This window comes from Orycteropus afer, unplaced genomic scaffold, assembly GCF_000298275.1.
Source record: "Orycteropus afer afer isolate SDZICR_OR568_19922 unplaced genomic scaffold, OryAfe1.0 scaffold00018, whole genome shotgun sequence".
In the NCBI taxonomy this organism is placed as follows: Eukaryota; Metazoa; Chordata; class Mammalia; order Tubulidentata; family Orycteropodidae; genus Orycteropus; species Orycteropus afer.
In genome coordinates, this window is record NW_006921605.1 from 21,034,261 (window position 1) to 21,051,634 (window position 17,374).

At 48.2% G+C, this 17,374-nt stretch overlaps 1 protein-coding gene across 1 annotated transcript; it reads right to left on the bottom strand.

Moving 5' to 3' along the window:
• Positions 1-587: 587 nt before the first annotated feature.
• MYL4 (myosin light chain 4) lies at positions 588-10,949 on the bottom strand. The gene is made up of 6 exons (XM_007959754.2): positions 10,824-10,949; positions 7,764-7,791; positions 3,936-4,085; positions 2,002-2,175; positions 1,390-1,467; positions 588-616 (listed from the first exon to the last, which is right to left on the bottom strand). The coding sequence occupies exons 1-6, from the start codon at positions 10,947-10,949 to the stop codon at positions 588-590; spliced, it is 585 nt and encodes a 194-aa protein (XP_007957945.1).
• Positions 10,950-17,374: the final 6,425 nt, after the last annotated feature.

Consider the following 17,374-nt stretch of genomic DNA (forward strand, 5'->3'; position numbering starts at 1 on the left):
CCTTGGGGTTCTGGTACAATGACACGTCCGGGACTCTGGCTCCAGCTCAGTTACTCTGGGCCTCTCACTTACTCTAGGCTGGCAAAAGCCAAGGGCCAGATACCTGCAAGAAAGCACTAGATGGAAAGGACATTTCCCCCTTCCCTCCCCCAGCCCCTTACCACAAATCCTATCTCCCTAGCAGGACAACCCCAAGCCCAGAGGAGGGAAGAGGAACAGGGTCAAGCACACAGTCCAGGGACACTCTTGGACTTGGGATCCTGTGTTCTCAGCCGCAGGAAGCTGTATAGGAGGCCCCAGGACTGAGGGATCATCTTGCATGTGACTGATGAGGGGAAAAGTAGGATGAAAAGACAAGGGAAGGCAGGACACAGGGTGGAAAGGGAATGAGGGGAGGTGACAGGGAGCAAAACACTAAGGTTAGATGGGAAGTGATGAGGGGCCAGGATGTTCTCACGCACTGATCCCATGCAGTTCTCTCTTGCAGGGGTCAGGACTGGAACAGAAGGGCTCTTGAGCATATGTTGTCCCTAAGTCCCAGAAGGAACCCAGAGGGAAACGCTATACTTACCCTGGAGGAGTCTGCTTTACCCAGACATGATGTGCTTGACAAAGGCTAGGAAAGAAGATGAAAATAATCTAATGAAATTGGCCCCTCTTGGCACTTTATTTCCCTCTCAGCCTCTTACACCTCCTGCCCCCCCTCCCCGGGCCCTCTACTACCTGACTCCAACCCTTCCAGCCATCTCTCCTCTGTGATTCTTTCTCCTGTTTAAGAGAAGGTGGAGAAAGGGAAGAGACCTAAACCCTGCTCTGTGTCCACTCTGTGTGCTGCTGCTTGACGTAGAACAAATGAGCTACATTAACTCAATTAGTCCCCACAGCCTTGAGAAAGGTGCCAACATCCTCCCCATTTTGTAGCTGAGAAAATTGAGGCATGAGAAAGTGAGTGACTTATTCAAGGTTCTAAAGCCTGCATGGGATCTCTGGTAGCATAGTGTTTAAGGCACTTGACTGCTAACGAGAAGGCTGGTCGTTCAAACCCACCAGCCACTCCTCGGAAGGAAGGTTCGGCAATCTACTTCTATAGTGATACTGCCTCGGAAACCCAAGGAGGGGTCGCTACGAGTCGTATCCGACTCGATGGCACATACCAACAACCAACCAACACAGCCTGCATATCACAGAGCTGTCTCCAAATCTATGTACCTTTCATTCCATCATCATGCTCACTCTCAGGCTGGAAAAGAACGATACCCTTCAGGAGTCCACCAAGTCCATCTGCTGCTCATATCCTTCAGCCCCTAGACCATCCACAGACCCACGCAGCCCAGACTGTGCCTGCCCCCATCCCTCGAGTGCCTAAAAAGCGAGAACGTGACTTGATACCTTCGTAATTGATGCAGCCATTGGCATCCTCCTGCCCAGCTAACAGCTGCTCCACTTCAGCCTCTGTCATCTTCTCCCCTTGGGGGGGCGTGCAGTGGACTCTTTGTTATAGACGGCAAAAGGAAAGCAAGCAAAACCCAAGTACCCCCTCCAGTCTAAAGGCCCAAGGCTCCCTGGGGCTGGGAAGTGGTTCACACCAAGCCTTTTCCTGAGGCTTTGAAGGGTGGAGCCAAGGGTCTTGGAGGCCCTGCCCAATCTCTGAGGCCTCTACCTTTGCCTTATAGCCACCACGGGTGTGAGCAGACCAAGGCCCCAGAGTCTGAGACAAAGACAAGGGCAGCACTCCTATGTCCCACCACCCAGGCCTCAGCAGTAACTGCCTCCTGCCCTGCCAACCTGCGCCTGCCTCCTCTCTTCTCCCTACCCTGGTACCTGCTGAGCAAACCCTGCAGCGGAAGGGTGTTCTCACAGTCCCTCCAGGGATACAGGATCAGGGTGAGACCGACCCTCAGGGTGCAGGGGCCCCACACCCCACCACAACATATGCTACCTTGGTGTTCTCATTCCACCTCCCCGCCCCCTTGGGCCTCAGCCTCTGCCTGGCTGGCATACCCAGTGTGGCCAGGACATGCCGGAGCTCAGCGCCCATGACTGTGCCATTGCTCTCCTTGTCGAAAACGCGCAGCCCCTCCACAAAGTCCTCGTAGGTGCCCTGCTCCTTGTTGCGGGAGATGTGCTGCAAGATGGGCAGGAATGTCTCGAAGTCCAGCATCTTGGCATTCATCTCTTGAAGCACGTGCAGGCAAGGAGAGAAAGCAATGTAAGCAGTCTGCCAGGTCAGACCAAAATCTAAGACAACAGCCATGCCTTAGACTGCAGCCACTGCTGGGTGGGCCACCCCGTCACTGACACCAGAGGGCACAGAGCCCATGGGGAAAGGCAGCAGCTGACTCTGGGACACCCTTTGCTCCATGAAAGCACTGAAGGGAAAAGGAACCAGGATTCCACCCAGATCTCCGAGCTCAGGTAGCCAGCTAGGCCACAGAGCTGAGGCGGCAGCAGGGGCATTGCAAGGGCCCCAAGGGGCCTCACAGCCCAGGCCTCACATTCACGGTTGAGACTTCTGACACATGACAGACATAGGGTCACAGAAGAGAACTGTTAGGATCAAAAAAAGAAATTTTTGCATAACTATATTTGGGTCCCAGTAGTAGACCACATGGTCTGGAGTTACTCCAAATCAATCATGTTTATTAATTTGCAGTTATGTTGTGAATGTCACACTTCTTCCACACTGTAGCAGAAACAAATGATTTTTAGATACCACAGAGTTTGGCATCTCTTCCTTTTTTAACAGCCCTGGTTGTTGTTGCTGCTTGTTGCTGTCAAGCCCCTTCTGACTCGTGGCGACCCCCTGTGTGCAGGTGTGGAACTGCTCCGTGGGGTTTTCAAGGCCAGGAGCTTGCAGAAGCAGCTCATCAAGGCCTGTCTTGCAAGGTGCCTTCTGGTGGATTTGAACCTCCACCTTCCAGCTAGTAGTCAAGTACTTTTGTGCCACCCAGGGAACCAAACAACCCAGAAAGTCCCCAAAATAAAAGTGGCCCAGGTGTCTTGGAAGCCTTGCTGACACGGATGATCTCCTAGCCCGCTGGCCCTTTTCAGTTCATATCCTTAACCCTCCACTAGTATCTTCGGCAAGAGGCGGGAAAAGAGCCAGAACCGAGGAAAAAGGAGGGAGGGCCAAAATGAGGCCCAGGAACCCTCTAGAGAGACCCACACTTACTGGGAGCCCCCTGCAAGGGCTACCTGGCGCCCCCTAGTGCCTATACCTCTGACGATGAGAAGGACACGTGTGGCTTAGGCCAGCTGTTAACATTTGTCCCCCACTGTCAAACACACAAAAGGGCATTCATGAATAGGACACTCTCCATGTGTAATTCCCAGGACGCTAGCTCCCCAGGTACCATGTTTTGTACTCTCACTCACCAAAACCTATTAGGGCACAAATAAGTGGAAAAAAAAATCATTATAGAGCAAATCTTGATTCTGCTCTAATTTATCTAAAATGAATAATTTGCAAACTTTGGTGTTGTAACCATTAGTAGAAACAAATTGTTTGTGATACAACTCATAACAGTCACCTGACACCTCAGTGCTGTGGCACCTCAAGAGCTCCCAGACCCCGTGGAGAACAGGAGCGGTGGTTAGTTATCAACTTCCCACCCGCCCTTTCTTCTGGCCATCTCTAATCCTAAGGAGTCAGGGGAAGTCACAGAAGCAAAAGAAGGTAGCCCCTGCTCTCCAGAAGCTCCCAACTTCATGAAGGAAATGAGAGCGAGCCCAGGATACATTCTTCAAGGGCGAGTAAGTGCCAGCAGTTTCTAGATCAATTTTCTCTATGGGATGAGGGTAACTTGGGGAGGGGAGGCTGATCCTGGAGGACTAAAGGGGAGAAGAGAGAGAGTGAACACAGGAGACAGGGGTGGGCCAGGAGCCCAGGGGCTATGAGCAGGCACCAGAGGTCACCTGCTTCAGCCCATGCTGACCTTCAGGCTTGGGTTTGCCCAGGACACGCAGCACTTCAGCATTAGTGGGGTTCTGGCCCAGGGCCCGCAGCACGTCCCCACACTGCCCGTAGGTTATCTTCATCTCTCCAGTCGGGGTCCGGTCAAACAGTGAGAAGGCCTCTTTGAACTCTGCAGAGAGAAGACCCAGCTGCAGCCCCTGGACCAAGTGAAGGCAGTAGGTGGGGCTGATCAGCCTCCACCCAGGCTGAATAGCAGGTCAACATGACTGTTAAAATATTTCAGTATTTCTCATCCCTGGAACCTGTTTTCATTCCATCTCCTGAAAACTAGAGGCAGCCTGGTCCAACAGGGCCTCCCTGCCTGCTCCTGCACTGGGCCTCTCTGGGACCTCTTCTGATCAGTCAGTTGTTAGATAATTGGAATATGTCCTTTCTCCACCCCTCCCCACCCACCCATCCCTCCCTGGTGCAGGTGAGGTTCCTAGCTGCTAAAAATGACAGGAAGTGAAAAGAGCTCTGGACCAGAAGTCATGAGCCCTGGATTCTCATCTTGGCCCTGCCACAATGAGATGTCACTCCTTGTGCACACACAGGAACTAATGACTCCACCCTACTCACCCCTCTGAGTTATTGTGAATGTCAAAGGAGGTGGCAGTATATGGAAGCAAAGGGATAAGACCTGTTTGACATCAGGTGTTATCAGTACTGCCTGTTCCAGGCTAAGTGATAATGGGACCTTGGAGCCAGACCACCCCAACTCTGCCACTGACCTGCATGAGGTCTTGGGAAAACTACTAACTTCACTGGGCCCTTCCTCGTTAGCTATAAGTGGAGATACAATGACTTGGTTTTGGGGCAGATTACATAGTGGGCTAAGTCCAATGTCTAGTATGTGATAATGGACTCAAACAAATCAACTATATTACATTTACTAGTTCTGGCACCAGCTCAGAACTATGTTGTTGCTGTTGTTGTTAGGTGCCTTCGAGTCGGACCTGACTCATAGTGACCCCTCCTTGGGTTTCTGAGGCACTATCACTACGGAAGTAGATTGCCCCATCTTCCTTCCGAGGAGTGGCTGGTGGGTTTGAACCACCAGCCTTCTGGTTAGCAGTCAAGTGCCTTAGGCACTACGCTACCAGAGCTATAGGGACTGGATTCCCTGGAGGTACCAGGGCAGGTGTTCAAGTTGTTGTTGTTGTTATATGCCATCAAGTCAGACCCAACTCATAGTGACCCCTCCTTGTGTTTCCAAGGCTGTATCACTACAGAAGTAGATTGCCCAACCTTCCTTCTGAGGAGTGGCTGGTGGGTTTGAACCGCCAGCCTTCTGGTTAGCAGTCAAGTGCCTTAGGCACTACACTACCAGAGTTCCTAGGTGTTCAAGGGGCAAAGCCAAATTAAGACACTGCTGGGCCCTTTGCAAAGAACCTTGATGTATTATTATATTGGACTCAACCAATTCGTTACTGAGGATAATTTGAACTGGAAGGGCACTGAAGTCACCTTATGCTATTCAAAAAGAAGTACTTTACTAAGCAGTTAACAGTATCAACAAAGAAGAATGTCTGAACTACTTAGGAGAAAAGCTGTCTTTAAGCCTCTATAAGTACTTTAGAAATGCTTATTTACTTAGTGGTTTGTATGGATTATTTGCAAATCATTCCACCTATTAAAGCAGGTTCCCCCAAGACTTTACTTGCAATTCTTCATTAGGCTTTGAACGTTATTTAAAAGATATAAAACTACATATCTTTCACATTACTGAATAATTGAGTTCAAATTCCACTTCCATTGCTTACTAGCTGTGTGGCCTTGGGCAAGTAAATAATTAACCTCCCTAAACTTCTTCTCCTCTATAAATGGCACCTACCTCATAGGATCCTTGTGAGAATTAAATACAATAATTGTAGGTAAAAACCTTAACACAATGCCTGGCCCATTGTAAATGCTCAAAACAAACAAACAAAAAATGTTATTATCTCACTGAGCACTCTTACTGAGTTTTATCATTTTATTGGAATCTGAGCCAAGCCACTTTCCCTTATTGAACCTTGGTTCTCTCCTCCGTAAAATGGCACTTACTCTCAGCCTTATTAGAAGGAACTTTTTTATTCTAACTTTTCAAGCAATTAGCACTGTATCTGGCACAAGTTCAACGTTCAATAAAGATATTTTGTTAGTTGAATCTAAACTGAGACTTTTTGATCTTCTAGTTCATTCAGAAGAGCGAGGCCAGATTTAATCACAGAGGGAAGTTTCTTCATAAAAAGAGCTATAATGATGCTTAGTAGGAGGGTGGAACATGAACAGCAGGCACTAACAACGACCTGTAATTTGACCACTTACAGGGCCAGGCTCTGAACTGATAAATTTGAATGGATCATGTCATGAAGCTTCCCAATCATCTCACGGTGTAGGTATTACTCTCCTCACTTATAGGCTGATGCAGATGTGTCTCTCTTGCCCCAAAGAAACCATGTTGTCCCAAAGGAAATGGTGGGAAGAAAAGAAGAGGAGGAAATAACCTGTTATACCTGCTAAGGCTCCAGCCTGTCACCCAGCCTGATAGCCTGGTATGTGATAAACCAAACATTGAAGCTTAAGATTACTAAAAAAACAAAGAAGTTCCTGTCAAGGAGGTTTCCACCCATTGTGACTCCACGTGTTACAGAGTAGATTGCACTCCATAGGGTTTTCTTGGCTGTGACCTTTCGGAAATAGATTGCCAGGCCTGTCTTCCAAGGCCCCCCGGGCACATTCGATTTCAGTTAGTGGGTGAGTACTTAACCATTTGCACCACCCAGGCAGCCTTAAGATTACTACTAGGCAAAAGAAAAAAAAAAAAAGGTTTGTGTGATCCTGAAGTGTATTACAGGAGACACATGTTCACGGCTCAGAAGAAGCTTTTCCTCAAGAGCCTGCAGAGTCACCATAGTTACTAGAACAGCGAGTCTCGTGATGGTCAATACTTTTCTAAAAAGATATGGAAATCTAAAGAGGAACCAGTGAAAGAAGTCAAAAGTTAGGAGCTAGTTCCTATGAGAAGAAAGCATGAAAGAGACTGCAGCCATAAGGCCTGCAGACTCTAAAGCTAGGAAGGGATTTGGTAACTCTCTTTAAACAGATGGAGGACTATCTAGAGCATGGTGCATAGAGTCACAGAATTTCTAAATTGAAAAGAACCAAATGTGCTAAATTTGCAAAAAAGAAAATTAAGGTTTAAAGAAGTCAAGGAACTTGCCCAACATCTCATGGCCAAATAGTGGCAGAAGTAGGGCTAATACCAAAGTCTCCTGATTCCCAAATAGTGTTCTTTCCACTATAACGTGACTTTGAATCCTGGCTCCACCACTGATTGCCTGTGTGAGACTGGGAAAGCCATCAACCTCTCTGTGCCTTAGTTTTTCCACCTGTAAAATGGGGGTGGTAAGAGTCCCTATCTCAGAGAATTAAATGAGTTAATGCATATAAAGGGCATAGGACTGTGCCTAACACATAATAGGTGCTCAATATAGGTTTGCATAATTCTGATAGGAGGACCTCTGGTGGTGCTGTGGTCAAAGCATTGGGCTGCTAACCAAAAGGTTGGGGGTTCAAACCCTAGCCATTCCATGGGAGAAAGAAGAGGCAGTCTGCTTCCATAAAGATTCACAGCCTTGAAAACCCTATGGAGCAGTTCCGCTCTGTCCTGTAGGGCTGCTCTAAGTTGGAATTGACTTGGTGGCAGTAAGTTTGGGTTTTTGTTGGGGGGGGGGGTAGTTACGGTTATGATTACTATTACTGCTGCTCCACAAAAGTGGAACAGACAGGGCCGGTTAGGGCAGGTGGGCTTGTTAGTACTCACCTTCGATCTGGTCAGCAGAGAAGTCTATCTGTAGGGAAGAAAAATACACGGCTCAGGGCTGGAGCTGCTAAAGGCTTCCACAGAGCAGTAGCTTCCACTGCAATCTGGGTCATCTCCAGCAGGAGGCTCCAGGCTAAGCCTAAAACACCGATCTACTGACAAATGGGCCTCAAATGACAGGCTTTAAAATTATACAGCCTGCAGAGTTCCCTCCGTGCCACTTGTTAAGTGATAGTTGTGGCAAGAGGGGAAGAGAGAAAGAGGCTACTTTGACAACTCTGGAACCTACTGACTCTCTGTTACACGTAATTCCTTCGGGTTCCATGTAAGTTCCTGATCCCAGCCAACCATAAACACCCTCACATTCACCCCTTCAGTCCCTCTGAACTCCACAATCCTCCAACCGCCTTGTGCCTTTGCACACACCACTCCCCACCCATGGACACTTTTTTCTACTTGATGCTGATTCTAAATGCACTTCCTTTAATGAAACCTTCCTTCATGCCCCAATCCACTCCAACCCCGCCTTCAGCACATGTCCCTCTTAGGCACTCTGGGACAGCAAGGGTATTTTGCATGCACCCTTGATGCTTCATAAATGTTTTCTAGTATGGTTTTGTGTGTGCTCTGTCTCCCTGAAGCCAGGGATGTTTGTTGTTGTGCATTGATGCCTGGCACATAGTAGGCACTCAATAAATAATTGCTGAATGAAGGAATAAATTTTGGACTTTTCCCTAAGCCATAATAATTCAATGCTGAATACAGAAGAGGAAAGTACTATGTTCTGAAAATGAATGAATTGAACGAAGAATGAATAAATGTGAATCATCATTTTAATTTAGGATCTTGTATGTTACTTCAATGTCTTTATCTCCTCTCCCACCCCAATCCTCTCTCCACTGATGGCTGTTACCAATCCTGGAGCATCTTCTTCATGTGCCACCACTCCTAGTCCAAATTCCGCTGCCTGTCCTATCCACACCAGCTCCTCTATTAATGAGGGCCTCTGAGGTGGCTAGCATGGGCTTGGAGAGTGGGAGAAAGATAACCATGCTAGCTTGGGAAGGAAACAAGCAGTCCCAGGAGTGGACTTTACTAAAGAAGGGTGGGAGAGGCAGGGAAGAATAAATTTTGGAATTTCCCCTAATGCATAATAATTCAGTGCTGAATACAGTAGAAGAAAGTACTACATTCTGAAAATGGGGTAAAGAATGTTCTGCATAAACTCTGAGAAAAAGGTGCAGTTTGCCTTATTTTGCAACAGTTTAAGCCCCAGGAGTAAATGTCCGAGAGAAATTGATTTAAAAAAAAAAAAAAATCAATATATGTTCACAACCATACAAGTTGAGTTAAATTCACTTTTGTTCTATCTTTGAGCAAAGAGTCTTCTAAGCAAAAGAAATGGATAAGTGCAATCACATCTTCATGAAAGATACTTCCCACAGCCTTCACTTTAAAACAACCTCCAATCTTCAGGATTGGAAGATCCAGATGTGGCAAAGAGGATTGCAACACGAGAAATGGGCAAGGGGTGAATGGAAGGAAGTGATAGGCCACTGGGGGTACACAGTTCAGAAGGCACCACGAAGCTGTTGCCCAGCATCCAGGGACCAGGCTTGGCAGTGGTAAGCACCTACTGGAGTGGTGCTTCATCAGAACAAATCAGAAATAAAACCTAGGAAGGACCCTGAGTCGGGGGAGGGTCAGCTGTTCTTGCCAGGCTCTGCCCATAGAGCGAGTGATATATGACCTGGGTACTTTTAAGGTCTTACACTATGCCTTGATTTCCCCAGAGTGCACCATAAACAAGTAACTGGTTTAGCAAGAGATGAGGCAACTGTCTAAGTCTTAGCCAAGACAGCTTTGCTAACTCTTGTCCCTTGTAGAGGATTATAATGGCTCAACTCCATGTCCCTTGGCAAACAATCACATAGTCCCTGGCAGGAATGTAGGGAGGGTCGTACAATTAGAGCCCTAGGTTTTCATTTCCCTGCCTATTTGTCATAGAACCTGGTCCTGGACTTCCTTTTACCTTATTCTCCACCACACCAGCCCTGCTCTAAGCCTGAGATCCCCAGAGGCCCACTGCTCCCAACCTGTTATTAATAGCTCTTCATACCAGTAGCCACTTGACCTCTTCTTCCGGTGCCAAGGCTGAAAATGGCTTCACTCTCCAGAGGCCTCTGGTCCCAGCCCTCCTTGATCTACCCTCCCCCACACACACACCCCACCCCACTAGTTCCACTCCTTCGGCAGCTGGGCCACATAGCTGGGAGACCTAAGTGATGCAGTCAACAGGCGGGGGCTGCGCGCAGCTCCAGGGAGAGGACCACAGCAGTGTAAGGGGAGGGAGTAGGGTGTGATAGAGAGTGACCGGGACTGGGGAAGCAGAGGGAACCATGCCTAGCTCCCACACCAGGGTAGGGAGAGGGTCTCAGCCTGCGTTGGAGCCAGTCCTCTCACACTGCAGGTGGAAGCCAAGGCTGAGGCCACAGAAGGAAGGGCCCGCCTAGGCAGGGAAAGAGGAGAAGAGGCAACCAGGCTCTTTTTACTTCTCTGTAGTCCTGTTACCCCGAGCAAGGGCCTTTGTGAGGGAAGCCCTCCCAGGCCCCGGCAAGCAGGGCACGTGCTCCATGAGTTCCAGTTCTGCTTACACCCCTTAGTCCACATCACACTGCCAGTCATCACGATGTGCTTTTTCTCCATAAAAATATCACAAGACCACTGAGGAGAAAGTCTCTTTTTCTTCGCTGTGGTGACCCTCACAGCCCTTAAACAACGGTTGAATGGTTGCTTGGTTGCACTTGCCCACCATTCCTGACTCCTCTGAGCCAAGTTGGTGTAGCAGAGCAGAGCTTTCTAAGGCAAAGCAGAACCTATTATTGAGGAAAAAGGCCTACACCCTGAGACACCCCTCACTAGCCCCACACACACTCCCCCGTGGGACTGTAATCTGGGCCACAGGACACCACAGTCTTCATCCCAGCCCAGCTGACATCAATCCCAGGGCAAACAGAATCCTGAATACCATCCCTATGTCCCTCCTGGTGGCTCACTCACCTTTATACTCTTAGGGTCAAAGGCAGGCTCCTTGGGTGGTTCAGGGGCTGGGGCTGGGGCTGGAGCTGGGGCTGGCGCTGGAGCCTTGGCCGCCTCCTTCTTAGGCTCTGGCTTCTTGGGAGGCATGTTGTCTTGTTGGGTTTTTCGGTGGAGGTGGGATCTAAGGAAGAAGCAAGAGATGCAGCGCCTAGGAGACAAGACAGGAGACTAGACCTCCTCTCTCCCCTTTTATCCTGGGCAAGGAGCCCCCACAGAGGGGCTGGGTGAGAGCAAGAGCAACTGCTGCTGACTATAAAAGGAAGAAACGTCAGCAAGGGACAGCTGACAACTGTATTGTCGCTGGGTTTGGGGCTACTAGCTCTCCCCCCACACACACAAATCCCACACGCCTCAAGGGCTCCATCTGGGGGGCGGGGAGGCCTTCCTGCCAATTGGTGGACACACATAGGGGCCAGGGAAACAGACCCTCCCAAAAATGTCACAGCCAGAGAGATGAGCTGACTTGAGCAGTTGATAACCCTCACACAAAGCCCAGGGGAGGGTGAGGCTTTTTTTAGCCCCTCCTGAGCAGAGGCAGCCCACTACACATTCCTTTTAAGCCAAGATCCTTTAGATCCTTTAAGCTGAGATGCACTCTGGGCCTCAGTTCTGCTATGAGGCTCAACTCTCCAGCCAGGAGCCCTGGAGCAACAACTGGTCTGGCCAACACACATTATGCCATACCCCCACCGCCCACTCCACCCTCCACAGGGTGAAATCCACCATTTTCTAGAGCAAGCATCCCAAGAACTCCAGACCTCAAATCTCTAGGTCTGTAGCCCCCACCAACCTCAGTCATTCCACAAGTATGAAGCACTTAACATGTGCCCAGCAGGGCTGGAAGGATCCCTAATGGTGCATTGGTTGAGTGCTCAGCTGCTAACCGAAAGGCTGGCAGTTCAAACTCACCCAGTGGCTCTGTGGGAGAAAGACTTGGTGACCTGCTCCCGAGAAGATTACAGCCAAGGAAACCCCATGGGGAAGTTCTACTCCATCACGTGGGGTTGCTATGAGTTGGCATCGACTCAGTGGCACCTAACAACAATGGAGACTGGGTGGGAAACAGACATCCGGATAGGGGGCAGGAAACTTGCAATCTCTAACTGACCCTCTACCCCTGTGTTCTGTATGTCTGTAGTGCTTACTATGCACCAGGCACTGTTAACCATCTCTAGTATCTCATTAAATCTTTACCACAGTCCTATAAGGTAGATACTTTACTACTCCCATTTTACACATGGGGAGACTGAGGCTAAAAAAGGTTGAGCAATTTAGCCAAAGTCACTCAGGTAAGTATCTCCTAGCTGAGATTAGAACCCAGGTGTATTTGATTCTAAAGTTTATGTTTGGACAATTTATATCATGATCCTATTTGAGGGGAGCGGGGATCAGAATCGACTCCATGGCAATGGGTAATGGTTGTTTTTGGTTTTTCACTTTTCTTTTGTTTTGTGTTCATCAAAAAGGTCACGATGGATACACACTAAACTGTTAACAGTTTAGACCAAGGGAGTGAGGGCAGAACACTCTTCTTTCTTCTTCTTTTTTTTTTTTCTACTTTTTTCACTTCCTGTATTAATGCAAAATTTTATAACGAACATGTATTGGTTTTGGAAAAAAACAACAACAAAAAATTCAACGACAATAAAATGTTCAGGAGAACAACTAAAAAGTTTATCCGCTGCACAAAACTGTTTTAAGCTGAGTCTTTAGACTCTAAAGTTCAGAGGAGAAAAACGAACAAAGCTCAGAGGCAGAAATGTCAGTTTGCCTTTCTAGACCCAGTTTTCTCACCTATAAAATGAGATTACTAAACTATAGGTTAAGTGCTCAGCTGCCAACCAAGAGGTTGGTGGTTCAAACCCACCCAGCAGCTCTGAGGAGAAGGGTCTGGCGATCTGCCACTGTAAAGATCAACCAGAAGTAACCCCGCCACCATCAAGTCCATTCCGACTCCTAGTGACCCTGTAGAACAGAGTAGAACTGCCCCATGGGGTTTCCTAAGCTGTGAATCTTTACGGAAGCAGACTGACACATCTTATTCTCACAGAGCAGCTGGTGGTTTCTAACTGCTGACCTTTCAGTGCTTACCCACTGGCCATCAGGACTCTACATCCTAGAAAAGCCTGTAGGTAAGTTCTTCTTGGTCACATTGGGTCACTGTGAGTCAAAAATCAATTCCATGACACCTAACAACAACAACTAGACTACGTAATGTCAGGTCCCTGTTAGCTCTAAGCTTGCAATTCTGTGCCCTGGAGCCCATGTCTGCCCATTCCCCAGCAACGTAAGCATAGGCTCTGGCTCCCAGATTATTGAATTCAGAGCTAAACAGTACCTAAGAGATCATCTTGTCCCACCACATTTTATGGGTAAGGAAATTAAGGTCCAGGTAGACTTCTGAGCTGTTTCAAGACATCCAGCTATTTGTGGCCAAGCCAGGCCAACTCCTTCTGATGCCTGTATGCTGTGCTCTCATACCACACCGCCCTGCTGTAGCCCATAGGTGTTTCTCTCATGGGCAGAGAAAGCTTCAAAGGAAACTGAGGCAGGAGAGGGGTCAGGACTTGCCCAAGGGGGTTCCAGAGCAAGACCAGGGCCCAGACACAGGCCAGTCCTCCTGGTCCTCAGCTGGAGTGGAAGCTCCTTCCTCCTTGTCACCTCTGTCCTTGTCTGTGGCCTCGTCTCTCTCTTCCTTCTTGCCCATCAAACCTGGCCCCTTGTCACCTCCTCCCTCATTCTTCTGTTTGCATCTTCCCATGTTTCTTGTTTGTCCCCTCCGTGGCCCACATCGTTCCCCAAGGGGGCTGGGAACTCAATCTGTTGGTAATGAGGAAGAGGAGAAAGAAGGCCAGCCTCTCCTCCGTTGTACCCCTGCCTGGACTTCCTTCCTAGATGACGCGTCCTCCTGGGTTTGGACAGAGATACACAAACTGAGGTTTCTCTAGAGAGCTGCAGGCTGGCAGCTGGAAGGCCTTTCTGCTTCTGTTCTGACTTTGCCAGCCACTTCCCCCTCTGGGCCTCAGCTTGCTTGTCTCTAAAAAGAAAGATTATCAGGAGTTTTTTAATTGGGTTCAACAGAATTTGAAGGCTCCACTGACATGCCGCTGGAGGTAAGGGACATAGCGAAGCCAGGTCTTGGAGCTCCCCCGCCACCTCCTGCCACTTCGATCAGGGCAGCAGCACTCTTGCACAGTTTACATGCTGGAGTCCTGACGACCATTATCCAAGAAATGGTTCCATGGTTTCAAAGTTGAAAGGTAACCACTTGATGGGATGCTCTCAAATATCCCCTGTTTAAAAGAGAAAAAAAGGCATTCTAGTTTTTCTAGGAGTAGAATCCTCAAAAGATAGAAGTTCTTCCCTTCCTTTCTTCCTTTTTTTTTAAAAAAAAAAAAAATTCTAAGGGGAAGCAAAACATCAAGTCTGCATGAGAACAAAACTGTGAGATTAGGAAGCTGAGGAAGCTGAATGGGGCATCTAAAAACCCAGGAAATGTGAGCTTTAGAGGTGGACAAGCGTAAGTCCGAATCCTGGTTTTGCCACATCCTTAGCTGCTGACTGAACGGTAGGCAGTTTGAACCCAGCAGTTGCTCTACCAGGGAAAAGACTTGGGGATTTGCTCCCATTGAGATTACAGCCTAGGAAACTCAATGGGGCAGTCCTGCTTCACATATAGGATTGCTATGTAGAGAGACAGAGTCTGAATCAACTTGACAGCACACATCAACAACAAATTGTGGGCCCAGTTCTATGAAATTATGTAAGTAACGCACTGCAAACAATCCCTAAACCAAATGTGGTGGTTAAGTTTGTGTGTCAATTTGGCTGGGCCTGGTTGAGTGGCTGGGCAGCTAGATGTAGTATTCCTCATGATGAGACTGGTAATCAACTCCATGGTGGAATCTACTGTGAGCAGTTGAGTAGCTGCCTTTGGGTATGTGGTCTGCTTCCTGTATATAAGAAACAGCTTTGGGAATGGTCTCTAGCTTATGGCACACTTGAATCCTGCATGTAGCTACATCATTGTTCAGCAGTCTGCCTTGCTCTGCCGACCTTGGGACTTTCAATGGCCTGCTGTGTAGTTTGCTAACACTGGGATTGTGCTTTTTTTATTTATCAGCCTTGGGCTTGTCAGCCTCAGCAGCACCAGCTGAGTGAAGAAAAGCCTCTAGCTTCAGTGGGCTGGGAGCAGGAGGCAGAGCTGAAGCCCAAGGTCGAGGGACTTTCACCCAACCCTTGGAGCCTGGTGCTTTGAACTCGCACTTCTAGCTTCCCAAACTGTAAGAGAATAAACTCCTGTTTGTTCAAGCCATCTCATTTGTGGTCTATTCTTGTCAGAGCAGTACTAAGTAACCAGAAAACCAAACTCGCTGCCCTAGAGTCGATTACAACTCATAGCGACCCCCACTGGGTTTCTGAGGTGGTAAAATCTTAACAAAAGTAGATTGCCCCATCTTCCTTACAACAAATGTGGATTTGAACCCCAAGCTTTCTGGTTAGCACTCCAATGCCTTAGGCACTGCACCGCCAGAGCTCCTTAAGCCCTGGCACACAGAAACATGCATAGATCGCTCTCCCAGACAAATAAAACCAGAGAAGTGCTGGGTTCCTCACCTTTCGTGAAGGAACTCAGTGAGTGGGGCCCATGTGAGGGAGGGACAAGGTGAGGTGCAGTAAAGGGATTGTAAAGTGTGGGTATAAGAATGAGGAAGAGACTGAGCAATGGAGCAGGGGGAAGGACAGAAGCTGGGAACCCATGGTGTGAAATATTTGTCACTCAGAAGGCATGTGGCAGGTCTCTGGGGCCAGGCAGCCTTCCTGTCACACTCTGCTAGGAGCCAGTCTGCCTGAAACCTTAGGCCACAGACACCCCAACAGGGAAGGAGACACTCCTCTAATCAGTTTCTGATTCTTCTTGGGTAAACCCAACTGAAGAAGTGCTTGGCACTTCAGAAGCCACTAGAAGAAAGCTGTGGTTTCAGGGAAAGAGCCATGTGTCCTGAGTAAAGACACCTGATACCAAGCTTGTTACTCAAACTCCAGACACCCCCACAGTTCAGTAGAGTCCAGTACAAGTGTAACTGGAATCAGGGGTTTCATTTTCTTAAGGTCCTCGTTCTGTTTCATCATCACTGACTTCCACTTTTAAATATTCTCCTTCCTTCAGGACCTTACCCTTCAATATCTGTTGACTGATCAAAGAAAAGTGGTCCCTAGGTGGCACAAATGGTTAAGAGCCCACCGAAACACTCCTTCTGGAAGGACTTCAAACCGAGACTATAGAGAACAGGACATAATTCCACTCCAACCCATTTATATCAGTTGTCTAATTAGGAGACAAATGCATGGAGGAGAAATGACACCAGCCTTTAGTTGAGCAGGGCTGCAGGAACACACTCGTACCTCCTCCTACATTTACCCTGAACCACGTAAGGCCTGTCTCCTGCCCCGAGAGAGATCCCCAGAGGATCAAATGCTGCTGACAGCAGGACAGGCTGCTAATGCCTTGTCCTTGTCACTCCCCTCCTCTCCTTCAGCCAATGTCTCATAAGCCTGGGCATCACAGGGCATGCCCTGGTCAACTCTGTTTAGTCCCCATAGAGGACACTAGCTAAATCAGGCTTTACTGCAAGGCAGAAGTTATGAGGGTCCACTCAGCAGTCAGGGTTAGAAGTTAGACTGGGTTAGACTTACTTCCTTAGGCAAGTTAGTTAACTTCTTTATGCTTCAGTTTTCTCATCGGTAAAATGGCACTGCTAACACTAACCTCATAGGGTGATTATGAGGATTAAATGAGTTAACAGAGGCGACATGCTTAGACCAGTGTCTAACACAGAACAAGTGCTCAAAATCCCTCTTGGGTCCTGATTGAACTATCCTGGTGGTTGCTTCCTCCCCCAGAAGCAACTCAGAAAGATTATGAAAAGAAAATACCAAGATGCGAGGAAAACTGTGAGAAATGCTTTGGATGAAGGAGAGGGTCCTGTTTTGAACTGGTGTGTATTGGTAGGAAGGTAGTTTTGATTTAGGGTGGGACGTGGCAAGACCCAGGTGTGAAATGATAAAAAATAAAAAAGAGCTCTTGGGCTCTTTGGATTCTGATCTCTTCTCTAAAATTGCCAAGAGGACAATGTCTTGGAACAAACAGTGCCACCCCTTCCTCTGCCATGACTCAAACCTATGGCCTAGGTGTTGGTAAGGGTAACATCAGGACAGGGCAGAAGCTTGTGAGGAGCTGGTAGAAACAGGTTCAAGGCAACCTAGTTTGAGGCAATTGTTCTTTTCCTCCTCTCTAAACTCCCAGGGCAGCAGGTGAATCACAGTCGGAGAAGGGCTGTTTCTTTCTATGGCGGAGGGAGGAGGGGCAAAAGGCTGAAGTCCTGACTTGAGGAGTTATTTCGTAGGGTTGGGCTCAGTGGCATCACTAGGAGGGTGCAAGGGGTACACACTGTACCAGGCAACACTGCCTGAGGTGATGACTGTCTATAAAATTTTTGTGCAGTATTTCA

Bases quoted from the DNA above. Each gene is read 5' to 3' on its own strand.
- MYL4 (XM_007959754.2), bottom strand. From the start codon at position 10,949: ATGCCTCCCAAGAAGCCAGAGCCTAAGAAGGAGGCGGCCAAGGCTCCA. The intron at 2,176-3,935 runs GTCAGCATGGGC...ACGTGCTTCAAG, and splicing joins GGGCAAACCCAAGCCTGAAG to AGATGAATGCCAAGATGCTG. The intron at 1,468-2,001 runs GTATGCCAGCCA...CGCCCCCCCAAG, and splicing joins GCATGTCCTGGCCACACTGG to GGGAGAAGATGACAGAGGCT.